The following is a 23,832-nucleotide window of genomic DNA, read 5'->3' as shown; positions in this document are numbered from 1 at the left end:
CAATGACTGACACTATCAGGATACCTTAAGGGAAGAAAACAAAGTTATTTGTGTATTACTTGTAAAAAAAATCATCTGAATGCAACCTCAGTAAGAAGAGAACGAGACTGGAATAACCCATCATGAAAACAGCTGAAGTTAAAATAGCAACTGATCTGAACTTCAAGCTAAATAAAATACTGACCAAGACATTACAATGTATTTGTCAGCTGTATCAGTGTACTAGACTTGATGTCCCAGGAAATACTTTTTGCAAATGACAGTTTATTGTCATTTTTCAAAAAACAGAACAAGTTAAGAAGCTGCCCTGAAATTAAGCAGAGCGTCATACTGTTAAAATGAATATATTCCACTGAAGGAGTGGTATCAGTGATGAACGACAATAAAAATAATCTTTCGTTATTTATGGTTAAGTGAAAGGTAAAAATCACTGCAAACCCACTGGAGTTTACTTGGGCCTCTACCATTCACAGCAAATCATGTTCTGATAGTATCTTACTATGGTTTCACAAACACCTACAGATGACATAACTGGTGGTTTGAAGACCAAGGAGGATGAAGGCCATTAAACCACGGTCAGTTATTAACTGTTTTCCTTTAACAAAAGTTAGAAAGGTAAGGAACATATGTACTTGCTGCTAGCAGAACGTTATACCTATTTGCTAGAATATTTATATACTCTTTCTTTCAAGAGGCAACAGAACATGAATATGATGTCTGGTTTATATCACTGTATTGTTGCCTGTGCAAAACCTTCCAGAATCACAGAATGGTTTAGCATCAGTGGTCACTGACCGGTACCCAGTGCCCACATTCAGATATAACTCAAATCAAATGTTGTATGAATACCAGCAATAAGTATGCATGGCATAATTAGGTTTGCATCATATACAACCTTTCTCCTTGCTATGGTGATGAAGAATCCACAGAAAAAGACACTGTTTTAAGTGCTTATGTGATCTCTACATGCTTTCAAGGTCCACCTTTCTGTCAAGGTCTGTGATTTCTGATTCATTCACACAATGATATTTCTTATTAAATGTAGTAAGAACTTCTTTATATCTTCAGAATGGTTTATTTTCATGTTGATTTTTTGGAAGTCAGTACTATCTCAAGTAGCCAAGGCTCTTCAGAGCCCTCCTGAGCCCAGGTGTTCTTTTTCACACCTTTGTTCACTCCTCGTCATCCAGCTGGTGCCTGTTCTGTGTTCTGCGAAGTGGTGAGAGCAGACCCAGCTGAAAGATAAAGGAGGGCAAACCAAGGGACTCTGAATGTGCTTCAGCAGCACTGCCACCACACAGGCAAAGGACGCAGTCTAATAGTACAGCCAACCCAAAGCAAAGGAAAACTGCTGCCAGATAAGTTGCCTGTCTTCTCACAGACATGTTCTCCTTCTGCTTCCTTTGTACCAGGTCTGGTGTTTGTCTGATACCATTCTGAGATGATTCAGAACAACAAACTGACAGAAAAACGAATTATATAACAAACAAATAGTTTTCTGATGGCAAGTGATGGCACTGGGCTACAAAGTGTGTGCGGCTTCAGGAGCCCCTCATGGTCACTTAACTGGTCATGAAATTGCATTCCTACATCCATGCCATGGCTTTCTTTATTCATATTGGCTTAATCAGAGTCATGTAACTTCAGATCAAGTGTAATTAGTAGTTTTCCTAACAGATTTGTCAAATTGTCTTAATGGACGAGACAAAAATACTAAAACGTTTATTTTATTATTTTGATTTCCATATTCATGTAAGAATAAATTAAACTGAGATCTGGGGGCAGTTTTCTCTTGATTCTTGTAAAAGAGGCAGACAGCTCTATTTCAGACTTGAATTTTATGTGTCTTCAGAAATATATTAGTTGTATTAATTTAATATTAATTAACTTCACCACTGATAATAATTCTTTGAAAAAGTTCCTTAGCTTTTATTTTGTTTAGTTTGTTTTTCAATTTTATTTTCTTACCAGAAGAAATAATCTGGAGCTGGGATTAGTCTGGCACCTGATCTTGCATAGGACTCAGCTGTCAAAGCTTAAAATATTGACTTTTCTTTTCTGGGAACACATGGCAGCTATCAGAATAAAGCTTCAAACTTAATCGTGTTAATTAAAGTCAGTCAATACTGCTGCTGACTTTACCTAACTAATGCTTTTCTTTAGAATTTTTCTGTCAGAATATTTAACCACGAGCTTGCGCAGTGTTATTCATTTCTACAAATCCTCATCAGTATACTCAAAAGGTATTGTTCTCATGGTCTCACACTGAGAGTTTACTCATCACATAGTGCTTAGTGGATGTAGGGGGTCGGGAGTAGTCCTTTTAAGACTGCTTCATTAGGAGAGTGAAAGACAACCTAAAAGAAACAAAATTAGGGCAACACTCCTGAATCAACAGTTGCCATTATTGCTGTTCTACCATAAGAGTCTTTAACAAGCAACTGCAATTTCCTAATGAAGAGGCTCGAAAAAATAAACAGGAAAATAATTAGCAGTGAAAAGATGTTCTGTTCATAATGTTCTGTTTTTAAAAACTCAGTTCGAAACATGCAAAGGAAATTTATACAAAAGTCTGCATTAGCAAGACAGTGCTATCAATTCAGTTCTATTGAATAAGAAAAAAAAAAGAAAAAGAAACGATCTTAGAAATCTCCCTTTTTTATTTGCCATAGTGAATATTTATGAGAACCAGTCAGCAGAGTTCACTGTGCATACTCATTCAGAATTGATTATCTTATATATTTAAAATCTTTATCATAGTGAGTCGAGTATTTTTAAAGTAACCAAAATATAAATTTATCTGGAGCAACATGGTAGATTCTCTCACACAAAACACAAGAATTATACTGTAGAAAAGCAAATACCTGAAAAAACTATTTTTTCTGAAAGTTTTAAAAGACAACAAAAGACTTTCAGAAATAGAAACTTTTCATGTGAATAGTAATATTAAAAATATTAGTATTAAATTATTAGTATTAGTATTAATATTAATATTAATAATTATAATTCAGACCAAAGTTATTGACATACTTACATGTGTGCACTTCCCCTTCCAACAATGGCATCTTGCTTGCTCTGACAAATGATAAAATCACTGGGGGCTTTAGGATCACTCATAAGCAGTGACTCGTTTTAGGAAAAGCAAAATGGATCTTGTTAGCTGCCTAGTTCTTCAGTGGTGTACTCCTTACTCTTGGGACATATCGGGATCAGCATGTGTAAAGAAAAATATTCCATTTAAAAACTGTTAATTTGGGCCTTGATTCAACAAATAATCTTTGTTCGTAGTTAACATTAGGGACAAATCGAAGTTCAAGTAGGCTTTGCTGATTGGGGTTTTATGTGCAGAAATAGGACCTCAGTCATACCAGCTGCTGACCAGTTATCATTATGGTAAATATGTATACTCCTTGCTAAACAAAACCAAACTCAAAACAACAAACCATCACCAACCAACAGCAACAACAAAACAAACCAGGTAGAAACTCTAAGGTACTGTGACTGGAAAAGTAGGTATGGGGTTAAACTCAAACCTCAGACTTACACAGCATGCAGGTTATGACTAAAGGGTTAAGGTTGCACCAACAGGAGGAATTGTTCTGAAGTTGGACTTTTTAGCACAGACTCTGATTTTTGGCTTTTAAAATAATTTTTTTCAGTAAGCAGCTCTGAAATAAATGATTTAAATGCTATCTATAGAGAATATGATCAACGTATTTTATCTTTGAACTTCCTGAGGTACTGACTGTGCTAATGTGCCCTAGTAAAATATAGGGCTACACATTGACTATGTACAGTTTGCTTGGAATGTAGAGAAAACTGATTTATAAATTTTAGAATTCTTTATAATTTAGACACAAGAAAAATAAAAATATAATTGAAAGAAGAGTAGTAGTGGTAGGTTAACTATTCAAGAGAATTGCCTCATGATCAGTTTATGCTAATTTGGAGAACCACAATTAAGTTAGGCAAAGAGCAAGAGCAGTCAGATTAACTATTCAAAACTAAACAAATTGCCCTAACTAGATTTTTCTTCCTTTTTCCTCCGTTTCTCTCTTTTTCTTTCTTTTGCAGTTACCCTACTTACTTGCTTTTTTTGCTTTCCCTACTTTCTAAAATATTGTCTTTTCTTCTCTAATACCTTTGTTGAAGAACAGCACAGTGCTTTGCTTGTTGTTCTAACACTCTGAAGAACTCTACAACATGTTTTTATTTCACTCACAGTGTGACTGATTTGCCCCTTATTTCTCAAGAGAGGAAAAAAGTGGGTGAAGAGAGAGGACAGGCAGGGGTTTGGGTTTCCTTGCAGTTTTGTAGATGTACTCCAGCCCCCTTCTTTCTTGCCCTCCCTTCTTCTCCACCGACACTTAAAAAATATCCCCATTCACACTGTGAGTGTGCACACGCTAGGAGGAATTACAGGAGCAGTGCTTGAGGTTGCCCTGACAACTTCAAGGCATCCCTGTGCGTGGGGACCAGCAGCCCAGTGGAGTTTCCCAGGCCCCTTGAGGAAGGGGAAGGAGGGGATGAGGGGAGGCTGCAGGGTGCGGGAGCCAGCAACCGTGGGGAGAGGGAAGCAGCAGCAGGATGAAAGGGGCACATACATCTCCAGTGGCACAATGGGAGTTTTTCTGGCTGGCTATGAAAGGACACACTGAGTATACAATGGTCTGTGACACATGAAAGCTTTGAAGCAAACTTTATTGCTTCTCCATTAAGAACCCTTCCAGAGACCCATTCAGCTCTAAGAAATCTTGTCAACATCTTAAAACATAAAGAAAACAAAAACCTTCATTTTCTCATGTTCCAAAACAGATTTTCAATATTTTTTTAGATGTCTTCTTGTTGGTGTGCTGGAAGCTTTTGAAGCTTTAGCTCTGGTAGGTACTGGGTGTTCCTCTTCAGGTTCCCATTAACTGCAGACTGAGGAAAAGCTGCCCAGCAGCTCCCAAGTAAGGGTTCTCTCAGGCAAGAGCTTGCTTCCTTCTCGTATAGCTTTTGTTCACAAGTGTGCCTGACATCCCTCTGCTGTGAATGCTTCCTACTATACATGCCATCAGCAGTTAGAGCCCAAGAAGAGAGGAACTGCTGTCCCCTACTTCCAAGCTGAGAAGTCATTTATATGATAAGCAAGAGCAGAAATGAGGCTAAGCAACCTAAAATAAAGGGCCATGTAGTCACAGCCAGGATGCATAGTAGGAAGCCAAGCTGGAAAGCAGCTTACAAAGGAAAGAGCATGACTCTTGCTCTCTGACATATCAGGTACTCATGGTTCACTGCTTGATCCCAAAATGTTTCCAAGGAAGAAATAGGATCACAAGATCTAATCCCGCAACACAGCACTCCTCAGTGGTAAGATATGACCTACATCGACTCCTAGTGATTTTTGGAGTGTAGGAGACTCAGTCCAGTATCCATCATGGAATACAAAGATTAGAACTGGTTGAAGCAGTAGGCTTTGTGAACCCTACCATGGATGGATACCTAAAGGATGACCATGCTCAGCATCTGGTCCTGGCCATATTGCAAAAGTGGGATACTGAAAACTGATTCATTTATCATCTGTGCAATTCCAGATCTTGCTGAGCTATGTAAATTAAGTTCACTTTTTAAGTAATCCAACTTTAGAGCTGATCTTGGCTAAACAGAAAGAATATACAACCCACTGCTGTTACTCTAGAGACAGCAAGTAAGAACATAGAATAGCAATTTAAACATATAAAAATAGAGTTGGCTGAACATATATGTATGCATTAATTTTTCTTTTTTTAAATTAGACTTCAAGATACATAGTAATACTTAAAAAGTAAAGTTTCTAACAAATGTTATCTGATATAAATACTGTGCAGCTTAATAGCAGAAAGACTGAAAGACTCTACCAATTATTAACTGGTAATCTAGTTGTTATTAACTAGTTAATTATACTTGCCTTTTCTTGCATTTGCATTATTTTGAAAAACAGCAATCCTCCATCTACCCATCCACAAGCCTAGCTATAGAATCAACTTCCTGCCAACAAAAATAAGAGAACTATCTCTTGGCAGCATTTACAGTAATCCTCATCAAATTTCAAAGCTTACAAATGTAAACTTACCACATATACTATCATCCAGTTTAGCTGATGGGGAAGCTGAACAGAGAAATAAATGACTGAAGTCTTCAGATGTTGGATTTCTGATTTCAGTTTCTTACTGTGTTTGTAACATTTCACTCTCCTACTAGAATGGCAATGGAAGATATAAATCAAGCAATTAAGGGTGCAAATCATTTTGTCGATATGACTCTTACTGGGTGTAATGGCTTCTGCTATTACAGGGCAAGCTCTAGCTGAAATGAAAGAAAATTAAGCATGTGATTGGTTTTATAGTTTGAAGATTTGATCAGAGTCCATAATGCAGCCTTGATCTCATTTACTTGAGTGACTCTTGGGAGGGGTCTCGATGTAACTCTGGTAGCATATATTTTCTCATTTAAAAGATAGAAAGAAGTACGATCTAATGATGTTATGAGAAAATGTTTGGTTTTGATAGTTTATGATTCTCATTTCATGTTTCTGAATTATTATATTCAAACAATCCTTTTGTCTTTTTAGATATCTTCTCCCCTGATACAGCTAACTTACACTACACTCAGTATGTTTAAAAAATATCACCTAAATCTGCATGTGGACAGTCAGCAAAGTTTGAATGTGACAGTGCTTTATAGGAGTCTATAGAAGAAATTCCTTTCATAATGTCTTTCTTCATCTCAAACTTTGAAAGCACTATTCCAACAAGAAGCATTAACACTGTTGTGGAACAGATGGTGCAACCATGCAGATGGAGTTTGGGAAAGTAACTGACTAATTGAAATTTTAAAGAGAAAGTACCAAGGGACATTTTAGGTACAAAAACAGTACCTGCATCTGTTTGGAAGGAGAAAGGCCATTTCCATTTCTGACAGTGCTCCTGAGATACTTCTCAGAGCTTGCAAGCTCATTCATTTAACAATCACAGTACAACCCTGTTGGTGCAAACTGTGAACAAATACTTCAACAGATGACACACTGAGCACCCTGGTATTCACTATAGATCAGACACATTAAGACCAGCCAAGAGTTAGGATTAATGTCACAAGTTTTGAGAAGCTTATAAAGGTCTCTAAATGCTTATTCATAAATAGCGAAAATTTTCTGAAACAAGCGAACAGTATTCAATCTATTTTAAATTCCCTTGGCTTGGAACATAGTTAAATTCAGGCCACTCACTAACGATTGAAGAAAACTCACATTGGTTGTAGCAACATCATCAACATTTCTTGGGAGCACTGTTTTCTTCCTTATCATCACAAGTTAGGTGCAGAACATTTCTAAGGCACATTTTTCATATTATTGTTATTATACTGATGGAAATCTAGGTATTGGCTCACTGGAATACAGGGAGTGCCACACTACTTCACACCAATAGTATTTGCCTTCAATAATGAGTGCTTAGAAAGGACAGAAAACTGTAACTCTTTTAATAGAAAATGTGATAGCAAGCATTAGGGATGGGAAATGAAAACACTGGTAGTATGAGCTGCATAAAAAGGCCAGCTTACATTGGATAGTTTTATTTGTTCTGATCCACAAAGTTCTTCCCACAAACTTATTTGCATTATGCTGACTTTATAGTCTTTATTCATGAGTCAAATGTACTTGTGCTTAAATTTACTAGGAATTGCTGCCCTGGACAGTAAAGCATCAGGAAAGATGGGAGTCCGAGCAGTAGTCTACTACATGAGTACTACGATCATTGCCGTACTGATTGGTATAATCATTGTGGTCATCATCCACCCTGGGAAAGGTACAAAAGAAAATATGCACAGAGAAGGCAAAATTGTGCAAGTGACAGCAGCAGATGCCTTTCTTGATTTAATCAGGTATGGCTATGATATTGCACATTTTCTGTACTGATGACAACAGTAATATCTGGATTCACATGAGATGTATAGTGAATACATTTAGACAGTGATTTTATAAACTAGCTACATTCAGCTGTGCTATACCGATATTTCTAACACTTACAACGCTACAGTGCATACTTTTATATTCCAGTCAGGCTGTTGCAAGGGAAGAAGTTGCTTTTAATATTCAAAGAAAGAAAGAAAGATTATCTCACATACAAAATAAAGATTTCTGTTCTGCTATCTGCATGGTCTTTTCCCCTCCTTCCATAGCACAATCCTTATAACCAAATTCCTTCGCTTTCTTTACTTCCAACTTTCAACATTTTTTACATTCCACTTGAAGCCCTGATTTAGCTATTCTTCAGTGCCAATCTGGGTTTGTCTACTCAATCTTTTTGAATTATATGGATGGGAAATAAATTCCAGGAACAGGCAAAATAAATGCTTGAAATAGAGGGGCACAAATACAAAATCTTGTTTTCTCCTTGCTCAGAGACTCTGCGATGCCTCTTTTCTAGAGTTAATATGTCATAGATGTATTCCAGGGAGTAGGGAAACTGAGGTTTTGAACTCAGGAGCTTTTCCACAGGTAAAGCCATCAAAATTTTGTGTTCCACTAACCCATTTGGAGAAGCCAGAGACATGGAGAAAGGCCTCCAAGAGTCATGCTGCCAGGAAGGGGGACTTCAGAAAGATCCATGAAGAGGTTTGCACTCAGATTCCTCAAGATTTATTCAGTTATGCTGCCTCTAATCCCCTCAGAAATATCACCATTCTGAAAAGGAAATAAACAAACCCCAATATGTGACAATTATACACACATATATTATTATATGTGTCTGTATTTTTATTAAAGAATGCATCAACTTCAGAAATATTTACTTTTTAATCACAAGACACTAAATTGTGTTATGAAAGTCATGTACAAGGCTAAGTGACAGCAAATGTTTTTGAGAAGTAGAAATATGTTAAGTATTCATAATTTCTTTATTAATCTAGGTTCTAGGCAAAATAAATAAGTGTAAACTTAAAAGTTGGTACTAATACATAGACCCTTATTCATGTGATAAATTTGCTCATGTTCTGCTCCATTACAAGACCTGCTATACAATACTGGATCCAAAGATTATAACTGACATGATCTATCCAACCCTAAGGCATTTTGTCCTGATAAAGCTAACCAGGCCAATTCCATATACAAAGCTCTACTCACTGTATTTAACTGTATGCATAAATACATACTCATCTTAGGGTACCTTTGAAAATTATCTGGTCAACTATTTAACTGACTGTGCCACTACTTAAAATGTTATTATAGTTATATTATTTCTCATATAATTTTCTTTCTCTTTCACAGAAATATGTTCCCTCCAAATTTGGTGGAAGCATGCTTTAAACAGGTAAGTAGGTTATTTCCAACTCATATTAAATTTGGAAATACTGAGATACGTGAAATGTTTATAGACTGGAAGATGTTCAAAAGCAGAAAATGCGTATGAGTTAAAAACTAAGGCAATAGCTCTGTGGATATCAATAATAGCAAACAAGGGGACATTCCATCACCTGTGATAGGAATGCATAGGAATGTTCTTACTTCATTGATTCCCAAATTTCTCTCCCACTAGCCTAGTCATAACTTAAGCTATTCTACAGATAAAATAATTGTAACTAGTTATATACCTCTTTTAAAAACAAGACATCATGGGTCCAGTGTAATTTTAAATGTGCCATGTCATAATTACTTCATACGGAACCCATAAGCAATCTCAAACTTATTATTTACCAGTTGTTACTGTAGCAACCAAATGGGCTGGAATGTGGAAGTAAAAATGCAAGAGGATAAAGTAAAAACTATGAAAAGTCAAGTTGAGTTACAGCAGGAGATAATTTAAATCAACAGTGACATTTTCTTTACTCACATAAGGTGTGACCACTGAAGAGCATCGACTTTCTACATTAAAGATTTGTTTAAGATTAAAGATACACTAGACACAGATCCAAAGCCAACAAATACTATCCACTTGTTTTCAAAAAAGATTATGACTCATGACAGTGACACAGAAAGGCAGTGTGGAAATGGAAAAATCTAAGCTAAACTAGAAAATAATAGAGAGAATTTTGTGTAATTTCATGTCATAAAGTCAAGAAATGACACCATTTTCATCACAAAATAATGAAAGAGTTAGGGCTTGAAGTTACATAGCTGGTTGCAAGTATATTTAATAAGATTGTCAAGTTGGGAAGATATTATCTGTACTGGAGAAAGTAATCATACTGCCTGTTGAACTGCAATTCCAGAAAGATTTTGGAATAGGTTTTAATAAGCTACTAATTATTGGATTGCTCTTGGTTCTGCTGAGTCTACAAGTACTTCAAAGGAAGGAGACAAGACTTAGTGACAAAATAAAAATGCATTAAAGGAAGGTAAAGATTAACAGAAGTGTCTGAAACATGGACCCTACCAGAATAGCCTATAATCTCCCATTCTGATTTTGCTGATTTGATTTGATTTGATTGTATTTTACTTCATTATTTTATTTTTGTGTCACAGATGTGCAATGACTTTGATCTTTTAATATCATTTGGGAAATGAAGAAGTTGAGCAGAGGATATGTGTATTTGATTATTTTAAGAACTATACAACTTTGGGTGGGGAAGCCCATATTATGGAAAGTGCTGAATTGATATACTGGGTGTATATCAACAGATGTTTTTATGAACAGCATTGCCACAAGAAGCACACAGTAAAATTTACAAATTAAATAAAAGTTGATTTCTTTCTTTTTTTTTTTTTTTTTTTTTTGAGTTATTTAACAATCGACAAAGAAGGTGGTATGGCTTAGCACACTTTAAACCTACAAAAAGTCGAAGCATAATAATGAGTAAATTGGCCCCTGCAAACATTGACATGGAAATCACTATGACGGCATATGAACTAGGAATTAGTATAAGGTTTTTTAACCAGAAGAAGGTTTGTCATGGTGACAAGACAGGTGTAAGGTGAAGTCTTAACAAATCTTCAATTAATGGTAGTGAGAATTAAAAAGTTTATGTTTTTAACAGTTTCCTACACAACAGGAAATTTAACTCAGTGAATAGCACTTCTAAATCGTAGTTGTTAATTAAAGATGTCCTGAGGATTCTATTTTTGGTATGTACGTTGAATTTCCCACATACTTCACAGTTTAAAGAGTTTTTCTAATAACAGTTCAATGAATACGAAATGTTTAATGGAAGCCTTTTCTGACTTTTATCAGCAAATGTCACTGGCATATACACTCCACATTTAAATCAGATGCACACATTCTGTCTTATAGCATCCTTCAGCAAGCTTCTTTCCTGACTGAGTTCTGCACTGAATTGCAGTGAAAGGGTTTTATTTCTTTCTTACTATTACCACCATATAGAATTTCTAATGTCTATGTTAAGAGTCACAGCAAGTTTTGGACACTTTACATTCCCTAATAATAACAGATACATTCAAAAACAGTTCCACTAATGCACCAAAGATGTTACCTCAAAAGACCCAAATTTTTAATGTGAAAAATTTTACTTTCCTTAGCATAATTCATTTTAGTGAATTAAAATTGGTCTTCTGAATGTGGAATAACTTTTCTGCATAATTAAATAGATTTGTTATCAAGAGAGAGGTAGTCAAGATGGAAGGGTCTTCCAGATTGAGCTACAAAAGCTTTTTTGACATTGTTGGTGTGAGAAGCAACAGGATAGAAGACTGGGACCTGAGATCTCAATTAGGAAGTATCTTGCTGGATTTTCTGCTGCTTCCTAATCAGTTTCCTTGCCCTTTTACTGTATTTTCACAGCAAATTTGTCAGGCAAACAAAATTACCTCCTCTTGCTTCTCCTTCTCCTGCAATTCTCCCACCTCTTCGTCCTCCTCTTCTGAAAATTTTCTTCCCAGAGAACAGGAAGAAGAGACAAAGAAATCCTTGTTCAACCTGTTCAGCTGGGAATCAGAAGATTATTTCAGACCCAGCTGATGCTGTTCAGCACCACACACCAGGAAGGCCTCAGGACACACCTTTACCTAGCAGGCATAGTTAAGAATAGTAACTTGTAAAATGTCAGGCTTTAAGTTCATTGTATTCTCCACTAGTTAATCACTTTCTGTTCATGAAAGATCTGTTTGCCCCCCATCTCTATCAGTACCCGCTGCATGTAAATCAGTGGCAGATCCCAGTGGGATCTGCCACTGATTTACATGCAGCGGGTACTGATAGAGATGGGGGGCAAACCCATAGGGATCACTGGAAACAGCAGAATATTAAAGACTATGACAAACTTTCTGGTGCTGGTTATATATATATATATGAACATTTGATACTACTTTTCCTATGTGGGACATTGTGACTGCTTTTCAGCAACAGAAGAATCTGAAAAGACTAATGGAAGATAAATATTCCACGCTTCTCTAAAATTAGATAACTTTGTTCAAAATATTCCCTATATTCCAGTATTCACCCCCAGTTTGAGGATATACAAAGAAATCTTGGAATTTATCTTTCATCTCTGGCTAGTAGCTTTTCATTTCTCTTTCCACGCTAAATTCAAAGATGCTATCTATCATTTGTAAGCAGCCTGCTTGTTAGGCAGAAAGTGCTTTCTATTTCATCGCTCTTTGTGCTGTGCTCTGGGGATATATCAAAAGACAAAAGAAACAAAGAGTGAACTTGGGACATCAAGAGAAACAGAGTCAGTCTAATAATTTGCAGGAGGAGGTCATTGTGTTGTGAATAGGGGGAACTTGATTCCAGCTGAAGCTTAAAGAACTGCAAAGTTGTATCTGGTAACTGCATTTCATCTGAGCTGTTTTTAATTAATGTTCTTTCCAGAACTTACTCTTATCAAGGGGATTGGAAGGGTTAATTACACTTTGAGACAAGACTTCTGGTATATACTGTCTATTCTTCATTTTGGTTTTGGATGGTTGAGAAGTATTTTAACCTGTATCATCAGCTCCTCTGTAGAACATCTAGAAAGCTTTCATGTGTCCATAAGGACAGGAAAAAATGAATCAGAAAGTTTCATTTTTAAGATCTGTCTTATTCTCATTTATCTTTTTCTATCCCTGCATTTAAGGATGTTGTCACCATTTTGGAAGGTCGGGCTGTTGGGGCTAGTGATCTCCCCTGCTAGGGCCATTGCCATCACAGACACCAATATGGTTGGGTAGAAAAAGGCAAAATGGTGTTTAATAAGGCACAGCAGCTCCTTATATACATATATCTATCATCGTCTACCCCCCCATGCATCATACATCACTCACAGAGCAAGGGAGGGCCTATCACGTCACATCCCGGTGTCCCAGCCATGCCTACTACAACATAAGGGGTAGCAAAACTCATTTTCAAAATCATCTTTCACTATTGACCACATCACCATATAACTTAAAACAGATAGCACTGATTATATTATAGAGTACTCATAGTAAATAGCGAGTTTGCAGAGCGTTTACCAATACAGTTACCTTTTTCACAAGCTAAATAGAGATATGTGCTACTTGCATGGTATATCCTGTTGCTTCTTAAGTCATGCAATGAATTCAAATGAGATGGCTATGGGTATCTTGTACCAATAATAAAAAAAAGAATAGTTCAAGTACAAGCAGGTAATCCATTATATTATTCAGGTATTCAGTAAGTTATTCATTATACTATATTATAACAATAAAGTAAATCTATTGACTATGTCATAATGAGATATCTTAATTTAAAATAATTCCAATTCCAGAAACTATACTACAGAATTTTCTTGTATATAAAGCTGTTCATAGAAGGCCATTAGTATTATTGTGTATCAGGCAGTATTTTCCTTGCTATGCATTTGCTTAATGTATGTGAACTAATGAAAAAATTTTTGAGTATTTTGAATCTAAAATCTTATCAGGCAAAAACCTTTTTGCCTGGAGACAAAATGCATAAAGCACCCTTAAAAAATTTCAGGACCACAGTGATGCTGTTTGACCTATCCCTGATTATCAGTGTAGGTGTGCAGACTACCAGTAAAACACAACTCTCGAAAACCCTAAGTCTACCTGTAGGTTTTATTGGGGCAGTCCTTCTTTATTTACTTTCTTCCAGTACTGAATGATGCAAAAGAATGAGGATTCACAGAACTGTAGTGTGATAATAAAATTTCAGTTTGAGGAAAATATTTTTACTTACTTAGGTTTTTCCCTTATTTCCTTTGCTTCACCAAGAAGTTTTTCAAGTCTGTTTAATAGACAACATTGTGCATAGTAAGACAGACACATCAGTCAATTTAACCTTAACCTCATTTATCACTAATGAAAGAAAGGCCAACACAAGTGACTGTTTTAAAGCAAATAAAGGTTGCTCTCTGAGACATGTGCTCAAATTCTCATTTTGAATTCCACTCTAAGAAAACTGCTTTTCCACTGCTCACCACCCTGGGAAGAACTCTAGAAAGACTGATCTCCCTAGGGTAAAGCCAACATTTCTGAATACTTCATTTTTACCAAGAGTGTGTGTCAACAGAAAAGATCAACAGCTTTGTGTGCCAGTAGTACACAGAGTACATAGTAGTAGCTGAAAAGGGAATAGACTTTGCTAAGAGAAGTTCTAAAATCTGTATTATGTCCCCTAAAAACTTGAATACAGGCACCTTCCAATTGGGAGAGAATTCTAGAAGCAGCAAAAGAAAGGGAAAAAAAAAAGATTGAGAGAGGAAAGAAGAAGGAAAAGAACAAGAAATAAATACTGTAACCTAAGATGCTTTCTAATTCCCTTTTCAAAGAGGTCAGAATCTTCATGTGATTGTGCTTTCTCCTCCTCTGCCCAGCTCTTTCTCAGCTCCCGCTGTTAATACTGAAGCCCAGCAGCGCCAATATAATTGACAGAGGTGTGGATGTCTTACATAAACAAAAATTGTGGTATCAGTGAAATAAAAATAGTTTATGACTTAGTCAATAGCCTGTTGCAGCAGGCAGCAGAAAGCCCATATCTATCACTGTCGAAACCCTATTATGTGCTGCTTTGGACTTACCCAAATAGACAAGAATAAGAGAAGAATCTGAGCATAATTTAGGAGAATGAAGGAGAAGTCAGTAATTGTGTGCTTAGGGAGTACAAGAAATAATAGGAAATTCTCTAGGAAATTAGTCTTTGACTTCAGTCCTCATTAAGAGATTAATTTTTTATGTTTGTCTAATCTGCATGTCTGTAAGTCCAGCATAATTAGAACCTTTACATACATGCAATAAGAAATGTCTACCTGGTTGGTTTTGTTTTATTATATATAATGACTAAGAGAAATTAAAATATTATTATTGCAGAGTCATCACACCCCTATTAAACACTAAAAATATAACTATTAGGAGTCTTTCATGTACAACTTTAGACAACAGTCCCAATTTCAGTGCTGCCCCACTACTGGCATTTGATTCCTGGATGACTTGATTTACCTCCAAAACCTATATGAAAAAAAAAAAATGCCATTTTTGCTTGATCACTTTCCTGCCAGTTTAAAGAACAGTACTGTCTCATGGAGATCATGATCTGATACAGAGAAGAAATTAACACAGATGGGATTGAGTGGGGTGGGAGCTGTTCTTCAAACAGTCAACTGTTTGAATAGCTCATTTGCCTCCCCTAGAATAAGACATTTTAACTCTTCTTTTTATAAGTTTTTAGCACATTTCATTTAACTCAAGAATATCTGATCTCCACAGGATTTTGTTCTGCTACATCTTATTGAGAAATTTTCCTTAAATCTTAAAATTTTACTCAAAATTCTGAAAAACATGAAGCCATCGAGAGATACAGCAAATATGTGGTAGGAATAAATAAAAACTCTTTGGCTATGGAAAGTAACAGAACCCTATGTTAGCTTTGCTATGTGCTGATATTTGGGTTTCTTATCTTAGTATTAAGTATATTGCCTTCATTTCACTCAAATACCTTCAGAGAATGCAAATATTACTACTAATACTAGAGCTTTTGAACTTATCATTTGCATTTTGTAGGCATCCAAAGGAATAAAAACCTGAAGATGCTGAATAGTCTTGACACCTGTATCTCACTGCTTTAATATGATATTTAGCATTCTGAGATATACTAGAAACATTTTATGAGTTACATTTAATATTTCTTGTGCTCAAAAAATTGTAATAAGGATGGGGATTAGGGTTTTTATGAATGCTGAAACAAACATTCAGGGTACACATTTCTTTTTGGAAAAGTAACAGGAGGTGGAAGATGGTGTCAAAGTAAACACTGAGTAGAACATTGTGATTTTTAATTTTATTTTCCCATTCTATGGAGAAACTATTTAAATTAGAAACCTTTTTCATATAAACAAAAGTGGTGCCTTTTTATTGCAAAGTAGAGAAAACTAATGGCTTTTTCATATCAAATTGCTAATTTCAGATTAAAAATAAGGAAGAGTAGGTATGCTATATTTCGATTACTTTCAGTCTATTTTTTCCTTATTCAAAAACAGTAGAAAAAAACTGGAAATAATGCTTACCAAAAGGCAACTAAATATCAATAGATTTGTGATAAGCTCACAAGCATGACAAATATGTCTTCAATTTCAAATTCTGAGAGAACAAGTCCTTAAATCCAAAGGGAGAAAATTGAGCTCTTGAGGTCAGTGTATATTTATGTTGCTTTCAGAAAAGTCTTTTCTCATCAGTTAAACTTACCAACAAGTTTTACAGAAAAATGCACATTCTACAATAGAAATTACTAATTTAATGTGTGATTTTTACCTTTGTTTGCACAATTCACATGATTTCCATCTTTTTGTTCTTTTTGTTTTATCAGTTCAAAACTAACTATGAAAAGAGAATGTTTAAAGTAGATATCCCGTCCAATGAAACATCCACAGTGGCTTCCATAATAAGTAATGTATCAGCAGCAATGGAAACCCTCACACAAATGAAAGAGGAAATGGTTCCTGTTCCAGGTTCTGTAAATGGAGTGAATGCCCTTGGCTTGGTGGTTTTCTCAATAAGCTTTGGCCTGGTGATTGGAAGCATGAAGGAGCAAGGTCAGGCATTAAAAGACTTCTTTGATAGCCTTAATGAGGCTATCATGAGACTGGTAGCTCTAATCATGTGGTAAGTGCCTCTGATAAATTGTGTATTAAGTTACTAACTTCATTATTTCACTATGGTGAATAGCTAGAGTCTGTATGGCCGAAAGTTGTACAATAAGTTCTTAACTGAATTGTACCTTTCTGGTAAATGAGTCCCAAACCTGCAATTTTGTATATCTTGTCTTTCAGGGTGTTTGGCTTTTTACACTGAGAAAAATGAAGATCTTAGGCATAATTTCCAATTCCCTTAATAGTCACTCTGTCTTCATAATGAGAGAAGTCAAAAAAACATGCAATCAAAATTTCCTTATCATCTACTCAGATTTCACTAGAGGAAACCAATAGATCTCTCCTACAATCTTACTTCTACATAGCAAGACCTTGCTATAATTAGTTTCCAACCCAAGCAGTTCCTGCAGTCATGTAGTATGTAAATATGTACTTGCATTGTAACTGCACACAGATAAACATATTTTTTGCTATGTCATTTCCTGTGTTCAATGTATAAATAAAACCTATCCATTTTCCCTCAAACATTAGGAAATATTTTTCAAAAATGAAGTTTTGTTTTCTGTCATGTAGAAGGTTGATTTTTAAAAAAATAATTCTGAAATGTCTTGCTGCCTTCTTCACAATCCCTCAAAACTCCAAACCTACGCGTACTTCTGTAGTACTAAATGCAAAACTAAAAATGAGTATGTTATAGAATTCTCTTCAATCAGGAATCATCTGTGCAAATCAAAGATCTTTTCTCGTAATGTATGAGTACATATAAGATAATAAAGCAGAGGACAGAAAATTTTACTTCTGATAAACTTCAACATGGATTTTATGGCTCAAATTGCAATTAAGATATTCTAGATAATTATGTTCCTTGATAACTTAGTGTAAAAAGACAAATGGGTGTTTATGGAAATAGGGCTGTATCAGAAGTTCTGCTGTAATAATATAATTATGTTTCTGTAGATCTTAGAGTGTTATGCTATGCACTAACTCCTTTATTTGTAGCTGTGCTTACCGATAGGAGGAAATAGCAAAGACCACTTATGTTGCTACCCCACAGTGCCATAACATCTGCTGTACAGACAGTTTCATGCTAAAGTATTTATGCAGTGCTCCTCTAGGAATGGACAGAAGCAGCTTGAAATCATTGGAAGTGTATGTTTTTCCCCAGCAACATAAGAAACAACAGTGAAGAGTGAACAGAGATAGACACTTAGCATGATCTCCAACTATACTGAGTGAGACTTCATTCTAACAGGCAGAATTCTAACAGAATTTGCTAAATCAGATTTTTAAACAGCACTTGAATTCTAAGGGAGCTCATCTCCCTACATGTGAAAGCTTATTGCTGGAGAATTTTGAGCTGAAATTTTTTTCTAAAGATTCTTCCTTTACATTGCAATGATTTTCATGTCTCTGGCCAATCCAGTTTTACTAAGTGATTTTCATGCATTTTTAAGTTGTTCTCCAAGTTTTTGTATCTGAAAAGCATGCTATACTCCTCTCATATTCTGCTTCCCAGATTCTGAGTCTAGCAGAACCTACCAAAAATGTTCACACTGTGGTTTCATCCAGGTTGAACTCTTAATAGCTGTACAGTCAAACTCTTGAACTGCTTCTGATTTGCAGTCATGCTACTAGTAATATCTTACCTTCATGCACGCATACAAACATACAAAAGATACGAATAGGGGCTGCTTTATATTGCTCATTACAATACTAATTTCATTTCTTATTTGCAGGTATGCTCCACTTGGAATTCTCTTTTTGATTGCTGGAAAAATTGTTGAGATGGAAGATATGGGTGTGATTGGTGGTCAGCTTGCCATGTATACTGTAACAGTTATAATTGGTTTGCTTATTCATGCTGTCATTGTTCTACCTCTTCTGTACTTTCTAATCACTCGTAAGAATCCTTGGGTATTTATTGGAGGCCTAATCCAGGCACTAGTCACAGCTTTGGGAACATCTTCCAGGTATAATATTTTAAGGCCAGATATAGTTATTTTAATATTTTTGGTTTAAGAAACACTTCTGCCTAATGTATCTGGTTAACATCACTGTGATAGAGACAGTTCATTATACTGATTCAGACTCTTATTTTTATTAAGAACTCCTGAACAGATATGAAATGGGTGTGTTTGGAGATGCAGACTGTATGGCTGGGGTTCTTGTGACATTGGTTAGTCACTGTCTGTGAGCTCTGCAGTTAGTTTGTAATTGTTAGTAAACGATGAAGTTGGCAAAATAATTTTTCATTTATGCATTGCAAAACAAAGAAGTAAGCATGAAGTCTCAGAGGGAATTGTGAGAGATCTTGGCAGGTGATTGTCTATGCTAAAGACCCTGGACCTGCAACAAAAAGGGTTCTATTGTTCTTTGTTGATGAAGTCAGAAGGACTTAAATCTGTTTGTATTTGTGATGAAAGAAAATGTTGTTGAAATCAAATATGTATTTCCTATACCATATCCAGATTAGACTCTCTTAGGACTATGAGTTTACAGTCTGATTTTGTAGTTTTGTATCACTGAAAAAGGCTCTTGAGGACTTAAAAAAGACTGTGCAAACATATTTGCATTTAAAGAGAGACAACTACTGTTGAAACTGACATCTTGAAGACAGTCCTTGCAATGTGAAGAATGTCTAAATGGGAATTTTCTTAATGATTTTAAAAGGAAGATAGTAAAGTAGAGTCAATCAACATAGCTCAAGAGAAAATAAATAGTGGCAATTAAAATATCTAATTTTATCGAAACTAGTTTGGTTCACAAGAGTCAATAGTCAGAGTGTATTTTCCAATTTTAGCTGATCAATATTCTTAGTAGGAACTTAAGCAATTGCTGGATCAAGACAGCATAATGCAAGTAGATTTAAAAACTATTCAAAATTTATTTGTATATTGACTGTCATCAAAGAGATTTTCTAGCAAATCTTTACTGCCCTTCTTTACACTTTATCAGTATTTTTATTTTATCATTGTTCATAAAGTTTTCCAAGTCTGAGAAGTAGTTAGCAATGAAGAGACGACTGAAACACAGTAATATGGATTGCTGAAAAACCTCTTCAAAAAAGAGATGCATCTTTAAGGACAAAAAAGAGATGCATCTTTAAGGACAAAGAGCCAAGTCTACTCTTACGAAACATCCAACTAGTCCCAGAGGATCAGGAGAACCTCCAGTATTATATATGCCTTGGAGACATATATGTATAAATATATACATATGTTATATATACATTTATATGCACAATTTGCATATATTATATATATATGATAGATGTATTTAATATTCTGGTAGATCACAAAAATTTAAGACCATTAGAACAATCATGTCATCATGACAAATGACAGTTTACATTTCACTGTGTAAAATTGATATCATGTATTATCTTCTTTTCAGTTCTGCAACACTGCCTGTTACATTTAAGTGTCTAGAAGAAATAAATGGAGTGGACAAACGAGTTACAAGATTTGTACTGCCAGTTGGTGCTACAATTAATATGGATGGAACTGCCTTATATGAGGCTTTGGCTGCAATTTTCATTGCACAGGTTAACAACTTTGATCTGAACTTTGGTCAGATTATCACAATCAGGTACAGAAGCCATTACTACCTACATCTAACAAAAGCACCTTAGTGATGACTCCTTGCCATTATATAAGAGATTAAACAAAAAGCCATCTAGAGCTAAAAACAAGATATTCTAAAGTAGCTGAATAACTGTAATGATTTGTATCTGCACAGAAGATAGCCCCAGAACATACTCTTCATACTCTTCACATACTCAAACATTTAAAAAACTGGTGTATAACATACCTATCACTGCATGTAGATGGGTCAACAAGAAGCCTTATATTTCTTTTGTCATTAAAGTTTTTTTTTAAGTATTCACACAGATGTTGGGATCTGAACCAGATAGTTTACAGTGGATGTACCAAGCTGTAGCATAAGAGCAGCACAGTGGCACGGTGCAGTGCTAAGGCTAGGAAGGTAGTATTTTCCTAGCCTTATTGGTCTTAAGTATAGCAGTGTGTGTAAAGAGAAGCAATACATTTTGTTACGTGGGATGACAGAGGTGGAGAAGATGAGTTTTCAAGCAAACAAGCCTTCGTATTTGAAATTTAACAGCAAAAGAAAAAACCCTAAGTAGCACTTGATGATTGATTTGCATTCATTTTACAATGTGACTGAAATGGCTTAAGAGAAAAGGGTGATGGGTACATTTGCAGCATAGATAATTATCAGTAAGGGAAAAGCAGGATGGTGTAGGAGGACAGTGTAGGACAGACAAACATTTATTACTCAGCAACACTGAATATTCAGAAATGGTAAACTGGAAACACAGGAGATTTTCAAGCAGAAGAACCTCTCTCCATAAGCCCACCAGGTTAATTCAATATTTATTAATAGAAGGTAAAAATTCTTTCACACTACAGAGCAGTAATTCAACATTCATCAATACTAGAGCTGCTCCCGGACAAGTCATCTGACAAAACAGAATTCTTCCTAAAGTGAATGTGAACAAACATATCTGCCAAATTACTGGAGTGTGTGATTCAGGGCTTTTGCCAGTTTTCTGTTTTCTGAATCTGAATTCAAAATGCCAAAGGATTTGGTAATTCATTTGGCATGAGGTTATAGTGAGATGGATAGAGAATAAAACGTTTTGCATCAGATCAACTCTAACATGTTAGAACTGTGGGAATTGATTTATTCACTGAGTGGCGGCATGTACCCATATTGTTTTTGATTGGCCATAACCACAGAGGAGGGTATTTACCATGTCAAAAAATCATGTTACCAGACTTCTGGATAAATCATCATTGTATGCATTTTGGACTAAAATCCACATGCCCCTGCAGCTGTGCAGTGTTCAGATTAGGAAATTAGTTAGTATTTTTTTTACTGAGGAGCAAATATCTTCTTCCTTTGTATTTGTTTTTAATGTTTGCCAGATGATAAAGTGTTTGCTAAGGAAGTCAATAAATTGTTCTTGCTGTCTCTTTGCACAGTATAACAGCTACAGCTGCCAGTATTGGGGCTGCAGGCATTCCTCAAGCCGGACTGGTCACCATGGTCATTGTGCTTACATCAGTGGGTTTGCCTACAGATGATATCACTCTTATCATTGCAGTGGACTGGTTCTTGTAAGTACTTTTATGGGTGAATTAAGAACTTAGACCATATTTGGAGGTGCAGTAGCAGGCACAGTTTGACAGTACTGCAGTCTGAAGTGTAGTTTTTGCTATAGAAGTCTTGAATCAAAGTTTCTTGCAATTAGTGTATGTTCTTAAATCAGATGGTGTAGACTAATTATGGCTCCTCTTCTACAAAAGGATGATTTATAAACCTGGATCCCTAAGTTACTAAGAAAGCTTTCAGATACATTGTAATTCAACTAAAAAAGAATTGCTTTAGTCCTTTTTGTTTGTTTTTGGTTTTGTGTTTTTTGTTTTTGTTTCATGACAGTATTTCCATCAATCAGGTTTAGAATATGTCAGTTAACAGGTTCAGACCCAGTTCTGCTCATTGTAGCCAGGCTAGTCCATGAAAAGTTAATATCTTCCCCATAGACACAGAAATGAAAAATAGTTGTCTACTTCCTATCCAGCAACCATAATGTATTGCACATCAATTGTTCTATTCCTTTGTCTGCAGAAGACATTCCAGCCACATCTGTAGGTATATCCAGAAATCTCTTAGATCTGAGAAATAAATCACAGGCATCTTCCAATCTATATCTTCTGAGCTAGTTTACAGAGGCTTTTACCCTTCAATCTTCTCAAGTGATCCTTGCAAGAAGTTGGAGGAAACTGATCAGGAGAGACATGAAAATAAGGCAGATTCTCATTGGCTTGCACGTTCAGAGGGTGTAAACCCAAAAACATATAAAAATGCCTCTGATAAGCACGTGCCATATACTACTTTTGTTCTCCTCATCACAAACTGTTACTTAGTGTGAAGTTGCCAACTGTTTTTACAAACTTGGTTTCTCCAAATCCTACTACACTGCAACTTTCTGTAGAAGGAATCATGATGTTAACAGCTCACATAACATTACTGAATCACCTAGTAGATATGTAATGGACATTTTAATATCTCATCTGCGTACTTCCCAGAACAAGTGGTAAACTCAAGGCTAATTTACAATTTCTCCTTAGGGATCGTCTTCGTACGACTACCAATGTCTTGGGAGACTCCATCGGAGCGGGAATTGTTGAACACTTGTCACGGCATGAGCTGAAGAATAGAGATGCTGAGATGGGGAATTCTGTGATAGAGGAGAATGAAATGAAGAAACCATACCAGCTGATCTCACAAGAAAATGAGAGTGAGAAACCATTAGACAGTGAAACCAAGATGTAGGATAAAGAAGGCATGAGTCTAACACTACAAGTGTGGAAAACATACACTTTTTCCAGCCTTTTATATTTTGAGTTCACCACATTCACTTATTCCTTGTCTTTTCCATTTATGCTAGCACTGAAAAGAATTAATGGAAATATATTCCAAACTAGCAGTGATCAAGTGGCTTCCCACTTAAAAAAAAAAAAAAGTTAACAGACTGGTCCTGCTAGACACGTGCTAAGTGAAAGTTAAAAAAAAAAATCAATTAAATTAAAAGGAAAAAAAAAACAGCATATATTTTACTCAGTCCTGTAAATGTGATTTTTTTAATGAACTGGAAAGTAAAAACAGATAACAGAGCTTGAAAATGTTTTTATTTTTTTAAATACCTGTTGGAAAATTTTAACTGCAAGCACACAATCAATACTTCCAACTTGATAACTACATTCAGCTGAGTAAATTAACAATATTTTT

At 35.6% G+C, this 23,832-nt stretch overlaps 1 protein-coding gene across 2 annotated transcripts in view; it reads left to right on the top strand.

Annotated features, from left to right (window-relative positions):
- Positions 1-23,571, top strand: part of SLC1A3 (solute carrier family 1 member 3) — a 59,530-nt gene extending 35,959 nt beyond the window's left edge. The window contains exons 4-10 of one of the 2 annotated variants that reach the window (XM_065739985.1): positions 7,695-7,899; positions 9,284-9,326; positions 16,734-17,029; positions 18,753-18,986; positions 20,410-20,604; positions 22,023-22,157; positions 23,172-23,571. In XM_065739985.1, the coding sequence (XP_065596057.1) occupies positions 7,695-7,899; positions 9,284-9,326; positions 16,734-17,029; positions 18,753-18,986; positions 20,410-20,604; positions 22,023-22,157; positions 23,172-23,376 (1,313 nt within the window). In that variant the 3' untranslated portion in view covers positions 23,377-23,571. Of the gene's footprint in view, positions 1-7,694; positions 7,900-8,437; positions 8,633-9,283; positions 9,327-16,733; positions 17,030-18,752; positions 18,987-20,409; positions 20,605-22,022; positions 22,158-23,171 lie in introns of those variants that run through there. The other variant, XM_065739987.1, reaches the window with a different exon arrangement.
- Positions 23,572-23,832: the final 261 nt, after the last annotated feature.

The sequence above is a fragment of the Cyrtonyx montezumae genome, unplaced genomic scaffold, assembly GCF_038088225.1.
Source record: "Cyrtonyx montezumae isolate F1298 unplaced genomic scaffold, pur_monq_1.0 scaffold_25, whole genome shotgun sequence".
Lineage (NCBI taxonomy): Eukaryota > Metazoa > Chordata > Aves > Galliformes > Odontophoridae > Cyrtonyx > Cyrtonyx montezumae.
The sequence above is the reverse complement of the archived record's forward strand: the minus strand, read 5'-3'. Positions and strand labels throughout refer to the sequence as shown.